The sequence below is a fragment of the Mus musculus genome, chromosome 16 (genome assembly GCF_000001635.26).
Source record: "Mus musculus strain C57BL/6J chromosome 16, GRCm38.p6 C57BL/6J".
Taxonomy (NCBI): Eukaryota; Metazoa; Chordata; class Mammalia; order Rodentia; family Muridae; genus Mus; species Mus musculus.
In genome coordinates, this window is record NC_000082.6 from 34,959,411 (window position 1) to 34,979,309 (window position 19,899).

The 19,899-nt window shown below is 48.7% G+C and overlaps 1 protein-coding gene across 5 annotated transcripts in view; it reads left to right on the forward strand.

Annotated features, from left to right (window-relative positions):
* Mylk (myosin, light polypeptide kinase) overlaps positions 1–19,899 on the forward strand; it is a 257,238-nt gene that overhangs the window by 214,212 nt on the left and 23,127 nt on the right. For all 5 annotated transcript variants that reach the window (XM_006521702.1, XM_017316849.2, NM_139300.3 and 2 more), the window contains 6 exons: positions 4,134–4,436; positions 11,832–11,864; positions 11,964–12,057; positions 12,409–12,612; positions 17,475–17,692; positions 19,762–19,885. In XM_006521702.1, the coding sequence (XP_006521765.1) occupies positions 4,134–4,436; positions 11,832–11,864; positions 11,964–12,057; positions 12,409–12,612; positions 17,475–17,692; positions 19,762–19,885 (976 nt within the window). The remainder of the gene's footprint in view (positions 1–4,133; positions 4,437–11,831; positions 11,865–11,963; positions 12,058–12,408; positions 12,613–17,474; positions 17,693–19,761; positions 19,886–19,899) is intronic.

Genomic DNA, 19,899 nt, shown 5'->3' on the forward strand with positions numbered 1-19,899 from the left:
CTGGCCTGGGCCTGCGCCTGCGCCTTCTGGGCTGTTCTGTGTGACCTGGGAGAGGATGAGGGAGGAGCAGGGGATCCAGATGGATTCTTTAATGTCACTCACCCAACACAAGAATAACAGGCCTCCTCCTAACTCTAAGGGAGAAAAACAAAGTATCAAGAACCCAACCTACACCAACTACATTCTGAGTTTAAAGCTGATGTGATTTGGAAGGGCTGGAGATACGCCTTAGAGATTCCCGGCTTACCAGTGTAAGCATGACACTAGCTTGGTCTCATTCTGCCTGACAGCATAGAAAGGACGGAACCCTGTCTGGATGCACAGGGTTGTGGGACTCTCCTGTGGCTTTGTCCATGACTAGTGAGTGTTCCGGCTTGCTCTGATAATGCACCCTGACTAAAAGCAACATAGGGAGAAAAGAGTGGATTGGCTCACAATTCTGGCTTACAGTCCACCATCTCAGGGCTAGGCTAGGCTAGAACTCAGGTCGCTAGTCATTTCACATTCATGGCCAAGAGCCGAGAGACCAAATGCATCGCGGTGTGCTCTCTTGCTCTCAGTTAGCTTACTCCCCTCATACTATCCGGTTTGCCCTGCCTAGGGAATCTACAGCCACAATGGCCTGAGTCTTCCTGCCTCAGATAACAGTCAAGACATTCCCCATAGATACACCCACAGGCCAACCTGATCTGTGTAATTCCTTGTTAAGGCTTTCTTCCCAGTTGATTCACGGTTGTATCAGACTGACAGTTAAAACTAACCAGCACCGTGAATTCAGCCTCAGCCTCAGCCTCTTAGAGCCTCTTTCCAAGCGTGTGCCGTAGTTTAGGCCAGTAGCTGTTGGATTCAGGATCAGTGCTTGGCCATCTCTGCAGGCCCAGCCCAGACAGACATGGTGTGGGCAAACACAAAGAGGGCAAAGGGAAGCCGGGCTGTTGGGAAGCATCACAGACAAGGTTCTCTGGTTTCCCAGCAGTAGCCACCCTCTACTGAGCACAAACTCTTGCAGCTGGAAGGATTTCCCATTCTGCCAGCCATGTCTCCAGGGAGCCCTGGGAGAATTCCGAGGAAGCATGGGTCCAGCCGTAGCCAGCGAGCCAGTCTCTTGTTTGTCAGGCACTGTCCAGGCCAGATGTGTCTGTCTTTAGCAGAGAGGCTCATGGGAGAACCCTGGTCCCACCCGGTAGTTAGTTCAACTCATGTGGGCTCTGTACTTGGAAAGGATAAAGAGCATCAGACACAGCTCTGAGGATAAGCACGGAGGAGGGATCCTACACTCCTAGCACTCCTGAACCTTTGTGGTCCAAGAGCGTCAGGGTTATAAAGCACACAGGCCCAGCACCATGTTCCAGGGAGGTTTGTCCTTCTGCTGGTCACATGCGGGCCTGACCCTTTAGTCTCCTAAAATAGTGATGAGAGTGGAACACTAAGACAAACATGCAAGACTCTCTGAATGTTCGTGTTCAAATCCCTTCACATTCTGCTTGTCATGCGAGCCTCCTCCCCCATGGTCTGCACCTTCTCCTGTACTGGCTGAGGGAAGCCCCACCACGTGTAAATTAGTGGTGCCTGTACCAAGGGTAGGTGCACACAGCAACTCTTCAGCAACGTTGATCTCTCCAAGTTGTTTTTTTCCAGAGCAAACCAGAGAGAAGGCAGTCGGCCAATGGCCAGGGTCTTTACTTGTATAAAGCTCCATGACTAAGTCTGCCAGAAGGTCTGGGGCAGGGACAGTAAGGACTTCTCCTCCCCTACCCCCACCCTCACCCCCCAAGCAGGCTCCTTCACTTCCTTAGCTGATTTCCAGAGGACTTGAGCCACTTGCCGCTAAGAGGATTTAGAATAATAAACATCTTTGCCAACACCAGAAATGTTTCTTAAAAAGACCAATATATCCTTCAGAACAAACAGAATTTCTAAGAGAACATTTTCAACAACCAGTGAAAGCGGCTCACAATTCCTCCTCCACCAGTTGCAGGAGGCCTCCTGTGTCGCCGGGGAAAGTAGGAAGTGGCCTTGACAGGACTTAAAACAACCAGGAGAAGTGGCTCCTTACAGGAGGCCACCAGCCTCACAGTGAGGCTGCCTGCAGTGATGGGAGGTGGCTCTCTGGGAGCAAATGAGTCCCAGGCAGCAAAGATTAAGCTAGTATATCAAAGAAGGAGACAGGAGATTAGGGGTAGGCTTCAATGGGTAGAGTGCCTGCCTGTCTAGGGACTGTGAAACCTTGAGTTCTGAGCCCAGCACCACATACACCAGGTGTCCTGGGGTAATAGAAGTACTAAACGTACTGAACACCAGTCAGGAGGATCAGAAGTTCAGGTTCATCTTTGACTAGGGAATGAGTTCCAGGCCCACGTTAGGCCTTAACTCATCATAAATAAATAAATAAATAAATAAATAAATAAATAAATAAAATGGAGGAGAGGTGAGAAGGAATATGTGTGTACATATGAATATCCACAAAATAAATATACAGTTAAAATTGATATTGAATTATTTTAAAATAAATTTATTTATTTAAATTCACTTAAAACTAAAAAGAAGGGGAAAAGAATTAAAGTGGAGGAGGGGTGAAAAGGAATGTTATGCACATAGGAATGTGCACTTTTATATTTGCATGTGTGCAGCCTCACGAATACGTATCCACACACAGACATACAGAGATGTTCCTTCACAGAGTCCTAGGGCCATTTTTCAGGATCCCTTTGGCCTCCCTGTCTGGCTGGGCTTCAGAGAGGAAACAGAAGTACTTACCTGTCTGTTTGCTTACTCGGTATACAGACATACATGTTAACACCATTTTCCCAGTGAGAAAGACAAACAAGCTAGCCTTAAATTTTCTGACTTTCGCATACAAATCCACATCACATAGTTTCAATTGCTGTTTTGTGAGGGAACTCAAACTTGGTTGGTGGAGAATGAAAGGGTTTCTATAATTAGCAGATAGCTGTAACTAACCAAACAACTGCAGAAACTAACCAGAGAAGTAGAAGTTTTGTTTAGATAAGCAACTAAGAACACCTGGGGAAACTCAGAGACTTCATTAAACTGTTAGCTGCCATGATTTGGCTTGAACTGAGCAGCCTCACTGGTCTAAGCCAAGGTCATCCGGGAGGGAAGGCGGCCAGCCAAAAGGCCCACTTCTCTTCTGTCTTCAGTCCGTTTTTCTCTCTCTTAGCCAAGGACAGGAACGATATACAATTGTGGTTCACTTCTGAAATTCTTTCTCTCATTGCATACCAGTCACATGATAGTTGAAGATGTTGGGTAAAGGTTTTTGCCTGGTGATAAAACTTGTGTTTGGCATGTATGGAATTCTGCAGCACTAAAACCCAAAACAGCAACGAAGAGGAACGCAGGAGTGGTTTTTGTTTTTGTTTTTTTCAATCCACTATAAAGTTAGAAATAAGCTTCTTATTAATAATAACAATTGGTCAAGTTGGCCACCTTCTAAGAATACTTCCCAACACTCTACTGTTACCTGCACTGCCCATATAAGGAAATTGAAGCACAGAGCATTTAATAGCTACTGAGCGAGGACAGATCTTTGTTCAAAGCCAAATTGACCTGATTTAAGAGCTTTAAGATCTACTGTGCTATCAAGCCCCTCGAAGGGACAGGTGTTTCCCAAGTCCCAAAGAAAGTGGTGTCACAGGTCACTGGCTCTGGGCCTGACAGACACATGGCCCTCCCCCTCGTCCCCCCCCAAAAAACTTTCTCTCAAAACGTATTTCATGGGAAATAGTCTACAACTCCTACACAGCTTCCTAGATCTGTTTATTCTGAAAAAAAAGTGTTTATGACTTGGACAAAGTACAGGAAACCACGACTTCTGGTCTGAATAACCAGCCAAAGATAGAGTTTCTTTCAAGCAAGAAACTGGTAGGTTTATGTGTTGCAGCCCCAGTGGTGCATGAAAAGATGAGAGCCAGACATAGGGAACCAGGCTGGGACTCACTACCCATGGCAGAGCTAATTAAAGAATGTCCATTTAGGACTGGATGATGCTGGGGTATGGTGTGTGCATGAGAGAGGGGCATCCTGGATTTTATTCCCATCATGGGGGCTGAGAACGTTCTTTCTCTGTAGTTGTATAGAATTTGAGTGACCTTGTGTTTCTTCATCCCCAGATAAGCCAGACCCCCCGGCTGGCACACCTTGTGCTTCTGACATTCGGAGTTCCTCACTGACCCTGTCCTGGTATGGCTCCTCATATGATGGGGGCAGTGCTGTACAGTCCTACAATGTGGAGATCTGGGACACAGAGGACAAGGTGTGGAAAGAGCTAGCCACGTGCCGCAGCACCTCTTTTAATGTCCAAGACCTGCTGCCTGACCGCGAGTACAAATTCCGAGTGCGTGCAGTCAACGTCTATGGAACCAGCGAGCCAAGCCAAGAGTCCGAGCTCACAGCTGTGGGAGAGAAACCTGAAGGTAGGGCTGCCTTCAGTTCTTCATGGGCTTAAAACCAATATGCATGAACCCAGACAGATTTCAGAGAGGGGAGGAGGGAGGTTCAGAGAGACTGAATCTAGAGGTGTGAGAGGCAATACCTTTGGTGCTCTTGGTTTTTAAGACTGTGTGGCTGACCCATACTTTAAAAGAAGTTGATAGGGCCTTTCAAAAACTCATTAGCCAAAGCACTGAGGGTGTAGTTCAGTGGCAGAATACTTTCTTAGCGTATGGGAAGGGTTAGGTTCTATCACTGATATCACACTCAATGAAAACATTATGCCGGAAGTTTTGTTACCCTGCCACCGAGGCTGATGTTTTCATCGGCAGGCAGGCTGCAGGTAGACTTCAGGCTCCTGTGTTCACCTCTCGTCTCCTCTCTGCTTCTGTTGCTCTCACAGGTGAGGGTCTGCTCCATGTCAGGACTTAGGATATAGGGCAGAGAGAGAACTTAAGTTGAGGGTCAGTGAGACAGACAGCATCTCGCTAAGATGATGGAAATAAAGAGAAGAATGGGAAGCTTTGCCAGAGGAGCTGAAAGGCTTCCTAGAGGAGGCAGCACTGATGCTTGGGAAGGAGACTGGTACACTGAGATGCCGGGAAAATAGCACATTCCACACAGAGGATGCCACAGCCCGAGCAAGGGTAGGAAGTGACAGAAACTGGTGGCATTGGAAAGCTTAAGAGTAGCTAGGGCATACATCATGGGAGGTAGAACAGAAGGAATAAAAGTGAAAAAGGGTCGTTTGGATAAAATTACAATGCTCTCCAAAGCTTTGCAGACAGGAGACGATGTGATCGGTATTTTAGAAAGGAATCTTGTGCTGTAGTGGAGCTTGTGCCACTCCAATATGGCAGCCTTCTATCTTCTCATCCCAGCATCCCCAGGCTTCCTGAAGCTTCATTTTCACATGATTTGCTCCTGGAGGCATTCAGGTACCCATGATCATTTGAGAAGCCTTAAGGTTGCTGATGGACTAGAAGGATGAGTTTGGAGTCAGCCTGGTACCTGATGAGCCTCTGTGAGCGCAGCCTAGCAGAGGGGTGGGAAGGGCATGAGCTGAACCTGCATAGCATGGACTGGACCATATTGGCTGATTTGGGAGTGAGGGTATTAGAGAGGGCCGAGAGGGTTCTAAGATGACTCTAGTTCCTGTGCTGAGTTACAGCATACATTCAAGAGACAACTAGAGGTTTATTAGCTTGGGTCATGTGGCTGATGCCACCATTGAGTATCTACCATATACTAACAGCATCCGTATCATTCTCTTCAGTCTCCATTCAACTCACTGCCAACAGCCCAGCAAGGCAGGTATTGCCTTTGCCCTCCTCTGACAGGGGAAATGGGGATAGAGGGGTGGAGCTTCTTGCCTAAGGTCACAGAGCTTATGAATAATGAGTAGGAGCTTGACCCCAGAGCTGTCTAGCCCAGCGCTTGTTCTCCTCTGGTCAGATGGAGGGAAGAGGTTAGTTGGGCTGTCTCCCTACTGACCTAGGGTACTTGAAAGTAAGATAACAGAGAGGCTGGGAGAAGATGAAGGGTTTGGTTTCAGACTAGTTTAGTAGAGCCATCTGAGGGAAACCCAGGCATTGGGTCCCAACCTTAGGAGGAAGGGTCAAACAAGGGCTCTAGATTTGAAAAACTTCCCTGTTTAATGGACAACTGAATGACATCAATGAGGTCACCCAGAGGTTAGAGAAGTCAACATTAATGCCACAGTGTGAAAGCCCATGGGTCTAGAAGAAATCTGGAATTAGTTCACTGTGGACATCGGGAGCGGGGCAAGTTTCAAGTGAACTGGATTAACGCCAAAGAGATGGGGCCTCGGGATCATTGGGATTACCTGTTGTCTGATAGTGATCTTTGAAATAAGAGTCCATAGAGTTTCCACAGTGTGGAAAATGGTTTCCCTGGTGAGGGAATGAATGGAAGAGGACAGAAGGATGGGGTGTTATTGCCGAGTTTTAAGCAAAGAGAGGGGGGGAAAGTGTTGTGGATTTAAGACAGAGAAAGTGGCGAACAGAAGGGACATTACTCTTGGGGAGATATTAAGGGAGTCAAGTAGACACCATTGTGGGACACTCTGGTATCGAAGGAGAAAGCCATCCTGGAAGGACCATGTAACCCAGGGGCACCCTGAGTGTGAAGCTGTCTTTATGATAACCCCCAGAATTTCCAAAGTTAGGTATAGAACAGCCCTCAAGTTAAGCGAGGGCTCCAGAGAGAAGGAAGAAGATGCTAGTGGATAAACCAGCTTCACACTGTCATCCAGCCAGTCGCAGGCTGGAAACCTTCACTTCCAAACCCTTGGGACGTAGTCAGGCATGACTCTGTGATAACCACGTTGTCCCAGAGGAAGCTGACCTGGGCCCTGGCTCATGGCTATGATCTGCTGGAGGCTCACAGCGTATGTTGGGGAAACTGAATATCAAAGCCACCATCTGCTGCCCTCCTAACACTCTAACACACATGCATACCATACACACACACATACACACACACACATACACCATCCTTCTGCAGTGGACAACTTAGGCCACCCACAGGATACAGTTGGGTCATGGAGCATTTTTAAGATATTTCTTGGGGAGCAATAGGTAGAGAAAACCTGTTCGTTGACTGGCTCGAAGCCATCCAGGCCCTGCTGTAGAAACCAGAAACGACCAGAATACCTGATCAACCTGAGAAACTGGTGGGAGGAGAGGCATGACTTTCAGGAGGCCAGAGCTGTGGCACCCAGGACTGTAGAGAATGGCATGCTGATGGGCAGTGGCCTGGCCCTTGAGCTCCACAGCAGGCTGCCTTGTGTAGCCTCCAGAACCCTCCCACTGCTGCAGACAAACAAATGGAGGGATTGCCTGAAATCCAGAGGAAGGGTCCGGGCCACCCAGGGCTTCCCGACAGGAAGCTACTCCTACTCCAGGCCTAGTTGTCTTATCCAAGAGGGGGGAGGAGGGGAAGAACTGTTTACACAAGCTAGGCCTGAGCACAGAGGACAGGGAGAAAAGGGAAGAGGAGAGAGGTGTGGGGATGTCCCAAGCCAAAGTCGTCTGTGGACTTCAAAGGACTTCTGTGGACTCCTTGGGTACTGTGAGTTCCAAGCAAGTGTAGCTCTCTACTTGAGGGGGGAGTGGCTCTTTTGGAGGTGTGGTGGGGAATGCGTGTGTGAGTGTTGGTGGATTAATGGGAGAAGCAGCAGTCATCGAGGTCACTTCAGTGGCGTGACGTGGCGTGACTCTTATGAAAATCGGTGCCAATCAACCCTCAGTCCACAAGCACCGTGCACTGGGTTGGCTCTTTCCATCCTAACACCAGTCTTGTCCTGGCAGCTTCAGTTTTCACCTCATCTTGATCCTCCGTTCCATCTATTTTCAACCCATTCACCCACAGGTGTCCTGTATCCCTCCAGTATTGCTGGGGCTGCCCCACACACTGAGGATACAGCGGGAGACTGAAAATGGGGGCTTACCATCAGCCCCAAGGCTTGCCTATTCCAGAGCCATCTTTCAGATCCGGAACCTGACAGCATTTTGCCCAATCTCACTAGGCCTAAGTGAACAGAGCCCCCCACCTTGATGCCCATTTCAGCCACGTTTTAGATGCCGCTCCCGGCTGATCCTGCTGACTCTGAAGTTCCCCCCACCCCCATCCTTGTCCCTACTCCTAATTTGTCCTAGGCTATAGAGTTATTAGCAAAACAGCTGTGACTGAGGCTTCTTGCCAGTCAGCTCCTTGTATCCAAGAGCAGTTGGAACTCCATAGCTAGGCTGTGTCTCTGCAGGGCTCCCAGAAGCTGTATCCAGAGCCACACTGCCCTCCAGTGCTCACTAAGCGCACAGCCGTACAGAAAGGAATAGCGCTCCTCTGTCTGGGAGAGTTGCTGGGGCCTGCTTTGTGAGGGCCCAGAGTTTTCCTCTCCAAATACCACCCCAGGGTGATGAGGCTCATTTGTTTACGGGAGCACCTCTTTCAAATAGCTCTTGGGTTTATGGTTCATTCTAAATAGATTTTTAAGAAATTGTGTGTATGAGTGTTTTTGCCTGCATGTATGTCTGTATACCACATGCATGCCTTCTGAGGAGGTCAGAAGAGGGCGTCAGATACCCTGGAACTGGAGTCACAGACCATCGTTAGCTGGGAATCTAACCCCCAGTGCTCTTAATCTCTGAGCCATGTCCCCAACACACTAAATAGATTTTTTTTTTAAAAGTTTTTTTAGTTGAAGTCCTTTCTTTCATAATTGTCATCTCCTTCTTTCATGGAAAGAGGGACACCAAGGGTTCATCTGTGAGATGGCTGCTACCTTTTGTGGTCCAGGAGCTCAGCTCACTGAGGCGTGATTTCTCTCAACTCTTCCCCTGCCTGCCACTTTTGTTCATCTTGCCCCACAACTAGAAAGGAGGCAGACTCCAGCATCCCAGGATCTCAGTCCTTCCAAAGGAAGGCAGGCAGGCATGGCGCTCACATGGGCAAGCATGGCGCTCACATGGGCGGGCAGGCCAGGAACCCAGCTGTGACTGGAGGCAGGGTAATGGGAAGAGGCCAAACCCAGAACTAAGTCCCTCTTCAAGGCTAGCTGAGAAAAGCCCTGTGCTCAGTGGCTGGCAAGGCCCCCTAATGGCTTGTAGCATTGTGTCACTCTGTCACAAGCAGAGCACAAACCACTTTTCTACACACCAGACGGAGAAAGCCTGCATTGGCTTTCTTACACTGCTGCTCAGAACACCGTTTCCATGCCAGCCGGAAGTAGCAGGGGACAAAGAAAACAAAGCGACTCTCCGTACCTTGTCCAACTCCATCCTAGCCTTCTAGCTGCCCACAGCTGGTGTCCTGGGAACAGACACCCAAAGCTCTACCAGTCATCCTTGGGTCATCCTTGCCATTGCTGGGGTATCCCGCACCACTCAGTGCCAGCCATATGGATCTCAAAGCATGGTAGTTAGCTCCTCCTGGCCCCTACGCTGTCCCCGGCCCCCTACGCCATCCCCGGCCATCTGCCTTTCCCGTTTTGCTTTCCCATGGCTGTTCTCCATGTCGCTCTTCCAAGGCATCTTGTGTTTAGTTTTCTAAAGCTAAACTTTGTCAGTCGCATCTGAAGAACTCTAAACAGATCACAGCTTCTGGTTTTATGCTTATAAACTCTTAGAACCCCCTTTTTACCTGCTTTGGCAAGAGGTACTTACCTATATGGGCTTGGGTTAGTTTTCCTCTGGTTGTCTGTTTAGGTTCCAGCGCGTTCAGTCCTCAGTCTGAAGGATACACTTGCCATCCTCAGGTCCAGCTGCCCCTGCTCCCTGGCCCTCCCCTCCCTGCCCCCCCAGACAAGGACATGATAAAGCCCTGCAGAACTCGGCATGCTAGTGTGCAGCCCTCCCTGCCTGCAGTGTCTGGCAAACCCTTTGGGGTACTGTCCTCCCAAGACAAGCACCCCCACAGCTGTGTCCCCAGCTTTGCTCTGATGGCAGCGTCAGCAAGTTAGCCATTCCCCACCAGGCTCCCTTCCACACTCCAACACACCTCTACACTCTCTCCCCCACACACATCTAATTTACACTTACACACTGATATTATACCACCCACATATACATTTGCACCTGTCACACACACATACAAATACACACAGGCAAATGCACGTTCTCACACTGCCCCTCACGCATTTATCTCCCACTTAAACAACCCTGTCCTACACACACGCACATTCACCCACACATGTGTACACGCTTACATATATGACTGCACTATCTGCACTCACATACATCCACACTACACCACATGGGTGTAGTTACACTTCTATGCTAACCTACACACAGACAGACACTTCCATACTAGTCTTCACAGATAAAGTCACACACTTCCATGCTATTACATGCACACACATATTCTGTGCCATCTCACAGACACAGTCACACACCTCTCTACACTATCACATGCACGTATATGCTATCCTACACATATACACATATCTGGTACATATACACTCACACAAGTCTATGCTATCCCATACAAATGCACTCATAGACTTCCACACTCACACCTCCATGCTGTCCCTCACACATACACTCACACCATCCCATAATATCCCCATATACTCACATTATTATACACTTCAAAACCACTCCATACACATAGACTCTCACACACTTGCCCACTATCCCATGCACACATACCTTCTCCTCAGACTGTCACATCCACACACTTCCATACTGTCCCCCATTCTCATGCCCTCACCTATCTCCGCACTATCATCCTTGCACACACATACTCATTCATCTCACATGTGTGTGCTTACACTCTGTCACACGCATGCTCACTCTCACACACGTTTCCATTTCCCTGTCATCACGTTTATGTTGGCCGTGTCCTCGCTGTTTTCCTCAGGACACCTCTGTTCATCCATCCCTCAGCCATGATGGCTGAGGACCCCCAAAGTGTTAGAAGTCACATGTATGGCTCCTTCCTCTTACAGACAAGGAGTCTGAGGTTCAGAAAGAAAAAGATACTTGGCCCAGATCAGGAAGTTAGATGCCTGCCAGGACAAAGGAAACCTGGGGTTCTGAAGTAGATAGGCTCTGGGGTCCTCTCGCCTGTCTCTTCCCCTAGCCTGGTGTATGCATAAGAGCAGCCCCCTTGGGTGCTCCTTGATGCTCGCTCGCTAGCTTCCTGTGCACCATCATTCACCCCCATTGCATTCCATCTTCTCCTGGGAGGCCACTCAAGGGCACCTTCTGAGAACAGTGGCGGGCTTTGCCATTGTCCTGGGTGTCTCCTTCTCCACTGTTTGTTTGGTGCCACGATGGTATATGCTTCCTGATATGACATATGTAGCTGGAACTTGCTTCAAGTTTCTATGGTTTTGTCCATACACATAAATTAAGAGCTTTGGGGAGGAGAGAGTGTTCCTTGTGTGTGTTTTGTGTCGTGTGCCCGCATCGCTGGCAAGATGCTTGCTATACTGCTAGAATACCATAACAAATATTCACCGAGTGTATAAGCAGATTTAACAATGGAAGTAATTATAGGTTGATGACTTTTCAAGCCATGAACTTGAAAGCTAGTGCGAGTGTCACTGTTGTATGTTGGTTCTGAAGTACCCAAGGACTACAAGAAAGGTTCATGAGGAAATAAATGGCTGGCAGTCACTGGTAAGAGGAGAGTTTGAAGGTCAGACATGGTGGAGGAGTCAGGAGGCTGGGCTGAGGAGACCAGAGCTTGCCAATATGTATCTGGCTCCTTTTCCAGTCAGAACTGGCCCACTTCAGGGGATGTCTGTGTGAGTCAGGTGCTCTGGGACCTGGGGAAGCCCCCATCATGCCTTGCTCTGGGTAGCCTTCAGTACTAATCACCATGTTCTTTCTGAACCTCCTTGTCTCCTCCAGAGCCAAAGGATGAAGTGGAAGTGTCCGATGATGGTGAGTGAGGCCGGCTGTCTTTGGGACAGGATCTTGGGATGAAGGGGCTGGGAAGGGGGAATCTCATGGCTCACACCCACCCTGACCTGTGCCCCACAGACGAAAAGGAACCTGAGGTTGATTACCGGACGGTGACTGTTAACACTGAACAGAAAGTGTCTGATGTGTATGACATTGAAGAGCGACTAGGATCGTAAGTGGAGTTTATAACTGCCTCTGGGCCCCAGGGTACAGGTACAGGACCCGCAGTTCATCCCAGCACCTCTTCCTGTGTTCTCTCAGACACCGCTTCTTCCAAAACCAAGAGTCTCCAGATGGGGAGGGAATGACTCACAGGCTCATGCCTCACCAGGGGCCTTCTCTGGAGCTGCTCCTGTGGCTCTGTACAGACCCAGCTCTGTAGGAGCCTTAGGTGAGGCCCCCTATGTCTCTGCTCACAGCACAGCACCAAACGGAAGGACGGGGTTTGAATCAAGTCTTTAGCATCCCTTGCACAGGGTCCAAAGTAGCTCAGCTTGGCTCTCCTTCTCTGTTTCATTGACAGTGGGAAGTTTGGACAAGTCTTCCGACTTGTGGAAAAGAAAACTGGAAAAATCTGGGCAGGGAAATTTTTCAAGGCCTATTCCGCCAAGGAGAAAGACAACATCCGTCAGGAGATCAGCATCATGAACTGCCTCCACCACCCCAAGCTGGTCCAGTGTGTGGATGCCTTCGAAGAAAAGGCCAACATTGTCATGGTTCTGGAGATGTGAGTGGCACCGTAGTCTGAGAACCTCTTCCTGTGTCCTTCCCACTGTCCCAACCCAGCCACCTCTGCCACACAAGGTGTGATGGGCAAGATACTCACTGTCACCAGGACCATGGCTGATCAGTGGGAACCAGAACTGGCCCTGACCCACTGAGCAGCAGTCTGCTAGCCTTGGGACCCCTGTACCCACTGTCCTCCTGACTTCTTGTCTAATCTTATCTTTTTAACATATAAATTCACACTAAAAATGATAAGAAAACAGAAAATGGTCTTACTCCCATCCATTCATTCATCTTTCCTGTTTCTACACTACTAGAGGCAAATCATGGGGGGGGGGGGGGGCGTTTCTTATATTCTTCCAAAGTTCTTTATAAAAATGCAAGCAGAGATATAACATCTGCATTTTTACTGTCCTGGAATTTATCACAATGTGTGCCTTGAACTCAGTGTCCAGCACTGGGTAGTTTTCAGTAAGCTGATATCACAAGCCTTGGGTCCTCTGAACTCCGAGGGACCTCAGGTTACATACACCACGGTGTGCATTTGAGCCATCTGCGTTTGATAAGAGACCGGGTGGTTTCATGCCTCTTTCGCTTTTGCGAGCATTGCTTGCCACCTTGTGCATGTGTATTTTCCATGACGCCTGTGCACACCCATGGCCTCCGTCCCAGAAATGAAAGTTCACAAGGTGAAAGGGCACGTTCATTTGAGGATTTTCAAGGTATCCTCAGGCTGCACATCCTGAGCTTCAGAATCAGTTCTTTGGAGAAGAGAAGCTTTCTACTCTGGCTGGCGCTCTTGCGCAGGAGGGGCCAGGCCCGATGGCTGCCTCTTCTCACCCCCCCTCACAGTGACATTAGGCATGTTCCTCTCAGAAAGCGCTCTTGGGACAGACAAAAACGGTTGAAAGTGCAGATCAGAGTCAGTTAACCTTACGCAGATCCCAGCCGCACCCCACATGATGTGACCTTGAATAAGTTAATCAGCTCTGACAATCCTTAGTTTCACTGTGAACAGCCTGTTCTCTCTCTCTCTCCCTCTCTCTCTCTCTCTCTCTGTCTCTCTGTCTCTCTCTCTCTCTCTGTCTCTCTCTCTCTCTCTCTCTCTTCTCTCTGTCTCTCTGTCTCTCTCTCTCTCTCTGTCTCTCTCTCTCTCTCTCTCTCTCTCTCTCTCTCTTCTCTCTCACACACACACAGTGGATGCTGTGGGATTAGGTAGAATTGTTCTGTGAGGCTCAGTGCTCGGCCATAGACTGCTATTAAAAGAGTGATGGGTTGACTTTTCCCTGTATTCTGGTTTGTTTTCCACTTAAAAGTAGCCCTGGAGCATTTTAGCATCTACGTAGCTGCTGTGGATCAAGTCCTTTCTAATTCTCAGAAAGCCAGCCTTCAAGCTCTCTGACTACTGAAATGAGATTTTTTATTTTTAATTGTTAGGTCCTACCAGCCAAAGGGTATTTAGATTAAATAATATCAAGGCTCCCACTTGGCTGTAGAATTCTACTTTCCTTAGAATCATAAACGACTCAGAGAATATCTTCATCAGTATTTTTTGGTCAGGTTCACCACCACCCACTTTTAGGAATATTACCTCCCTGCCTGTGACTCTGTCACGGCTCTCCAAGTCTTTGTGGACTGAGAATTCCTATTTGTTTTAGAGTGGATTGCTTAGTTTGTACAGTGTGGGTACGTGAGGACATGGAGAAAAGTCTTATCTTTAGAAGTTAAACCTTAGGCAAGTTCACAGCAGAGGGGCGGAGGGGTGGCAGGAGGCAGGCAAACCTGGGTAAGGGCAGTCTGCAGCACCAGTGGGCAGAATACCATACTTAGCTTGGAATTGGGACTTGGCAAGCTGGGTGGAAAAAAGGCAGAGAAATGTAAGGAGGTTTCAGCTGGTCTGGCTTCCATCCCCACACCCCACTCCTCCCCCACGGACAGAGCGAGTCTCACAAGCATAGATGCCAGATCGGCCTCTATTGAGGTGAGGATTAAGATTGCCCTGTGATAGGAACTGAACCAGGGCTCTTCCCTTCCAACCTAGTCCAACATATAGCCACAAGCAAAGAAAAGGTTGACGGTCAGCAGGCCAGTTGAGAGAAATTAAATGTATTCCAGAGTCCCAGCCTCAGATATGTAGGAAATAAGGAAGAATACGTCTGCAGCCTGTCTGACTTTTGGTTTCTGGACAGGCCCCAGTCGTACAGGAGCAAGGGCCCTTCTGGCTACTGCCTGGGCTTGGGCTTCTCTTTTTGGAAGTGCTTGGGACTGTCCAAGTGGTGATGGGTCCCTGAGCCCTGGAGAAGATATGAAGTTTCAACTGGATACCGGTGACTGATGTCATCTTTGCTCTACTGTTAGCAACATTTATAAAAGAGCATCCAGCTGGCTGCCAAGAGGCAAAGAGTAGAGACTAGGTACCAAGCCCTGGATAGCATTGTCCTCTCTGGCTGCCGGGGAAAGCTAGCCCAGACTTGCAGTTCTGGGGATAAGCTTGGCCCCTTGGGATGAGTACTGTTGGTGATAGTATCCGTTCATTTATTCACTCAATATCAGTTTATTAAGAACACATTTCATCTGGCACCGTCTTGGCCCATTTCTGTAGATAGCAGACAGAACTATGAAACTTGGTACTTAGCTCCTTCCATACCGGGAAGTGACTGAAGAAGAACTTTAAAGATATATTTGATACAGCTGAATAGATGTGAGCCTATGTGAACCGATAATGAGTAGGTCATCTACCTCTAGAAATGCAGCCCTGTGAGCTTCCTGGCTTAGACATCTACACTTACTGCTCAGAACCTCCCCCTGGAAGTTGAAATAATGACTGCTTTCTTAGCACATTTTAAACTTAGAGGCCACTATCTGGGGGTGTACCTTGTTTGTACCAGATACTAGCAGCGGCAAGTAAAATCCTGGAGATGATGAGCCAGGCTTCATGCAGCTATGAGGACCAGCAACTGAGACAAGACAGGCTTGATACAAAAAGTACAGGCACAAGGCATGGAGAGCCTCAGAAGGAAGTATCATTTGTGTAGAAGTAGGGAAGGGCTTTGCCAAGAACTTGAGCTTCAGTGCCTCACAGGATTTAAAGTAGAGTATGCCAGGGTTTCCCAGACATGTCTGGCCATTCAAGTGACCTAGGGACTTTTAAAATACGGATCTTCAGATTCCTTCTAAGATTTTACAAAAGAAAATCTCTGAGGGAAGATATTGGGAATCTGTATTTTCTCATATATGTATATATAGATATATCATTTTAAATTATTTACTTATTTATTTTATATGCATTGGTGTCTTGCCTTCGGGCATGTCTGTGTGAAGGTGTTGGATATCCTGGAGCTCCGTTTACAGACAGTTGTGAGATTCCCTATGGGTTCTGAGAATTGAACCCAGGTCCTCTGGACAAGCAGCCAGTGCTCTCAACCTGTGAGTCATCTCTCCAGCCCCAAGAATCTATATGTTCAACATAAGTCTAAATGACTCTTTAAAAGGAAAAATATATATATAACATGCTAGTACCCTTCTGCATAGTTTGCCTATAGTGTTAACTCAACAGGTAGTGATGTTATTATCCATATCTTACAGATGAAGATATTGTAGCTATGGCCTGACAATAGAGTTTGTCTTAGAGCTTTCCTGGAAATCAGTAGAAATGAAGGCTTCAGGACAAGAGGCACCACCTGCTGGCTCTGCAGGGTCTTTCTTCTCTGGGTGGTTCTAAAGTATCTGTTCTAGCTCCTTCTAGTGGCCAGTGGTACTTTCTAACCACTCCCGGACTCAGCTCTTCCAGAGGAGTCATACAGTGATGGAGGTGTACAGGCTCTGTCGTCTTCTTGTCTGTCTCTCCTGCAAGATCAGTGACAAGGAACTACCTGGTCCAAAATCACAGCTTCTAAAACTCAGAGATTGGATTCACACCTGGCTCTGTGCATTCTTGATGACTCCCTATAGGGGAGCTTGTACGTACAGTACTAGAAGTGGACTGAAAGTCCACTGTAGCAAACTGCCAGGTTACTGCCACCTGGATGCCACATAGGTCAGCGTGGGTAGGGCTCTAAATCCTCTGAGGAGTGGGCAGGAGAAGTGGGTCTGGAGGCCTGAGGTGGGGGATCAGAGGAGACAGCAAACCTCAGACATCAGGGCTGTGCATATACACGGAGCAGTATGCTGGCTGCCTGAGGTTAGCAGTGGGATGCCCAGTTGTGGCTTCTAGACATGGAGTGGATTGCACACACCCAGGACACAACATTTACCAGGTAGAGAGGCAAGGAAGGCATTCTAGCAAGACAAGTTAGCTATGGCTGGAGAGAGTGAAATCTCACAGTCAGCAGTTCTATTATAACTGCTATGCAATTGGCTACGTCCAACCAACACCAGAAACTTTATTGAAGATTCTCATTATCAATGATCGTTTCCTGTTCCCAGCTGTACAAGCATATTCTTCTATTCTGTAAGGAAGTGACTATTTGAAATGTCAGCTCCCTGTACCTAAAAGGCACAGCTAGGGTCTATGAGAGAAAACGACTACTAGGGATCACCCTTCTAAATAAGGCGAGCTCGTTCATATTTTTCCCTTCATGCCTGGCCTGAGGGCTCCCCAGATTTCAGGTGCTTCCCTGAGCATTCTAGTAGCCTAATAGGTGTATGTGTAGATGAGTGAATGGCCATCTAGTAGCCTAGTAGGTGCATGTGTAGATGAGTGAATGGGGCCTGGAAAGCTGTGGGAACTTGGCTCATGCACACGCACGCACGCATGCACGCACAGGCACACTGGCCTACCTTGGCAGGACACCCTGCCATCCTGCCCCCTAGCGTCCTATTGTGTGACTGCAGTGCATTTTCTGCCTCTGCCTGTCCCCACAGCGTGTCCGGGGGTGAGCTGTTTGAGCGTATCATTGACGAGGACTTCGAGCTGACGGAGCGGGAGTGTATCAAGTACATGAGGCAGATCTCGGAAGGGGTGGAGTACATCCACAAGCAGGGCATTGTGCACCTGGACCTCAAGCCCGAGAACATCATGTGTGTCAACAAGACAGGCACCAGGATCAAGCTCATTGACTTCGGCCTGGCACGGAGACTCGGTAAGGCCCGTCTACCTGGCCCGGCATTGCTACTGTGTGGTGGCAGTGGTTGGGTCCTACACACTGCATGTCGGAAATGTTCAATGTCGGAGCCAAAGTCCCAGACCAGTAAGACTTCTCAGGTTCAAATCCAGCCCATACCACTGGCTGCTGTATCATTCTAAACCAAGTTCCTTTTCTGTAAGGGGGACTTAACAGCTCCTGCTCCGAAGGGTTGTTGAGCTGCTAATACACAGTAGAAACAGTCCTTACACACAGTAGGCACTTTGGCCCTCACTGAATATGTGATGATGGCAACGGGTGCTGGTGATGATGATGATGATAATGACAATGACATTAGTGACAACAACTCATTTTGGTGGTGATGGCTCCTCACATCTGCATTATGTTACATTCTTTCACATTCAAAGAAAGTGTATATATAACCAGTCTCATTTATCCTCACTCAGAGGAAGGTGAAGAATTTGTAGGCTAGGGGACACAAGATTGTCCAGAGCTTTGTCCAGCAGATTCCCACCATGGGCCAGTGACATGCTGAGGCTGGACATAGGGACCCTGGACCCAGCTCAGCATGCTCTGCTCTCAGCGCTTTGCTATTTCATTCCCAACTTCTGAGATCTTCAGCAGGAAGAAGGTGTGTGTGTGTGGGGGGGGGGGGGGTGATCAGAACCTCTTTCCAGGAACTGAATTCTTTATGGTCAGCAGCTGCGCCTCATGTCCCTCCCTCTCCCATGTCCACCCTGCCCCTACAGCTCTCTGGCTCTCTCACTGAGCAGCATTCTTCCCTCCCTTCCCTCCCTCCTAGACACTGTTCTGTTAATACACAGCCATGGAGCTGGAGTGAGCCAGCCTTTATTCTGCCACCCTTGGAGAAGCAAGAAATACTTGGACGAGATAATGCCTAGTAAACCTCCCTGTCCCAGGTGAGGCTGTGCCGATCATCCGGAGGACACTGACGGCTCAGTGAGGTCCTCCTAGACCTGGACTTGCTTGATTGTCAGCACAGTATGGCCAGAGCCTTCCCTGGTACTGAGAAGATATGCCTCTACTCTTTTCTGCCACAAGGAGGGGTAGAGACAGTGGCCACTACATAGGACCTTCCTTTGGACCGGAACCACCACTAAGTGGAACAAATAGGGAAGCACTGGCCTCCAGGAGCTGGCAGCGACAGAGCCCAAGGAACACAGTGTTCCCGTGCCTTGGTAGAGGGACACTGTAGGAACAGCTGTATCTGAGAACCAAGGAATAGGGAAGCAGTTAAAATGCACAGGAGGAATTAGGTGCAGGCTGGAGTGGGGCAGTGGGCCGCTAAGGTTTTGTTTAGAATATTGACATGGGTCTGGGGGTGCTGAACCAGATCAGACGTGACTCCCAAGCCAAAGCCTAACCATTGCTGGCATCTCCTATCTGGACTGGACCACCAATGGGCATCTCTGCTCCTTTATGGCTAAGATATACCACTTTGGAGTTTAGGCCCCTGTGACTATTGTCCAAGCAGCTGGAGAGGAGAAAAGGAGGTTTAGAATAAATATGAGAGGCCGTGGATGGGGGGAACGGAGAACACGGACCAGCAATCAGACCATCTGGGTCCATGTTCTGACCACCTCTACTGGGCTGAGTGGGGAAGTGACTTCACTTCCCTGCACCTACCTCCCTTTTGTCCTGAGTGGCACCGCATTGTCCCTATCTCCTAGTATTAATGAGAATGTAAAGCTATGAAAATCCTTTAAAGGACAAAGGAACTACCCAATAGAGAGAGAAATCCCTGTGAAGTTGGCAACAAAGAACATTAGACACAGCGAATGTCAGTGTCACCGTCTACCTGAGGTCACTGAGCACAAGTCACAATCCCTACCTTGCAGGACTAGCTTGCTAGAGACGTGGGCCTGTGAAAGCACCACTCAGGGACAGGTACTTTAATGGCCTCTTCCCCACCCCCAACTCTAGGTATTTAAGGTGGGTTTATTGCTTGTTGGCTTTCTTGGTGTGTCTGTTACACAAACAAGGGCAGGGCCTGCCCAGCTCTGTGATACACTGTCAACTGACCCCCCTCTGTCTTCTGGTTTCAGAGAACGCTGGGTCTCTGAAGGTCCTCTTTGGGACCCCAGAGTTTGTGGCTCCTGAAGTGATCAACTATGAGCCCATCGGCTACGCCACAGACATGTGGAGCATCGGGGTCATCTGCTATATTCTGTGAGTCCCAAGGC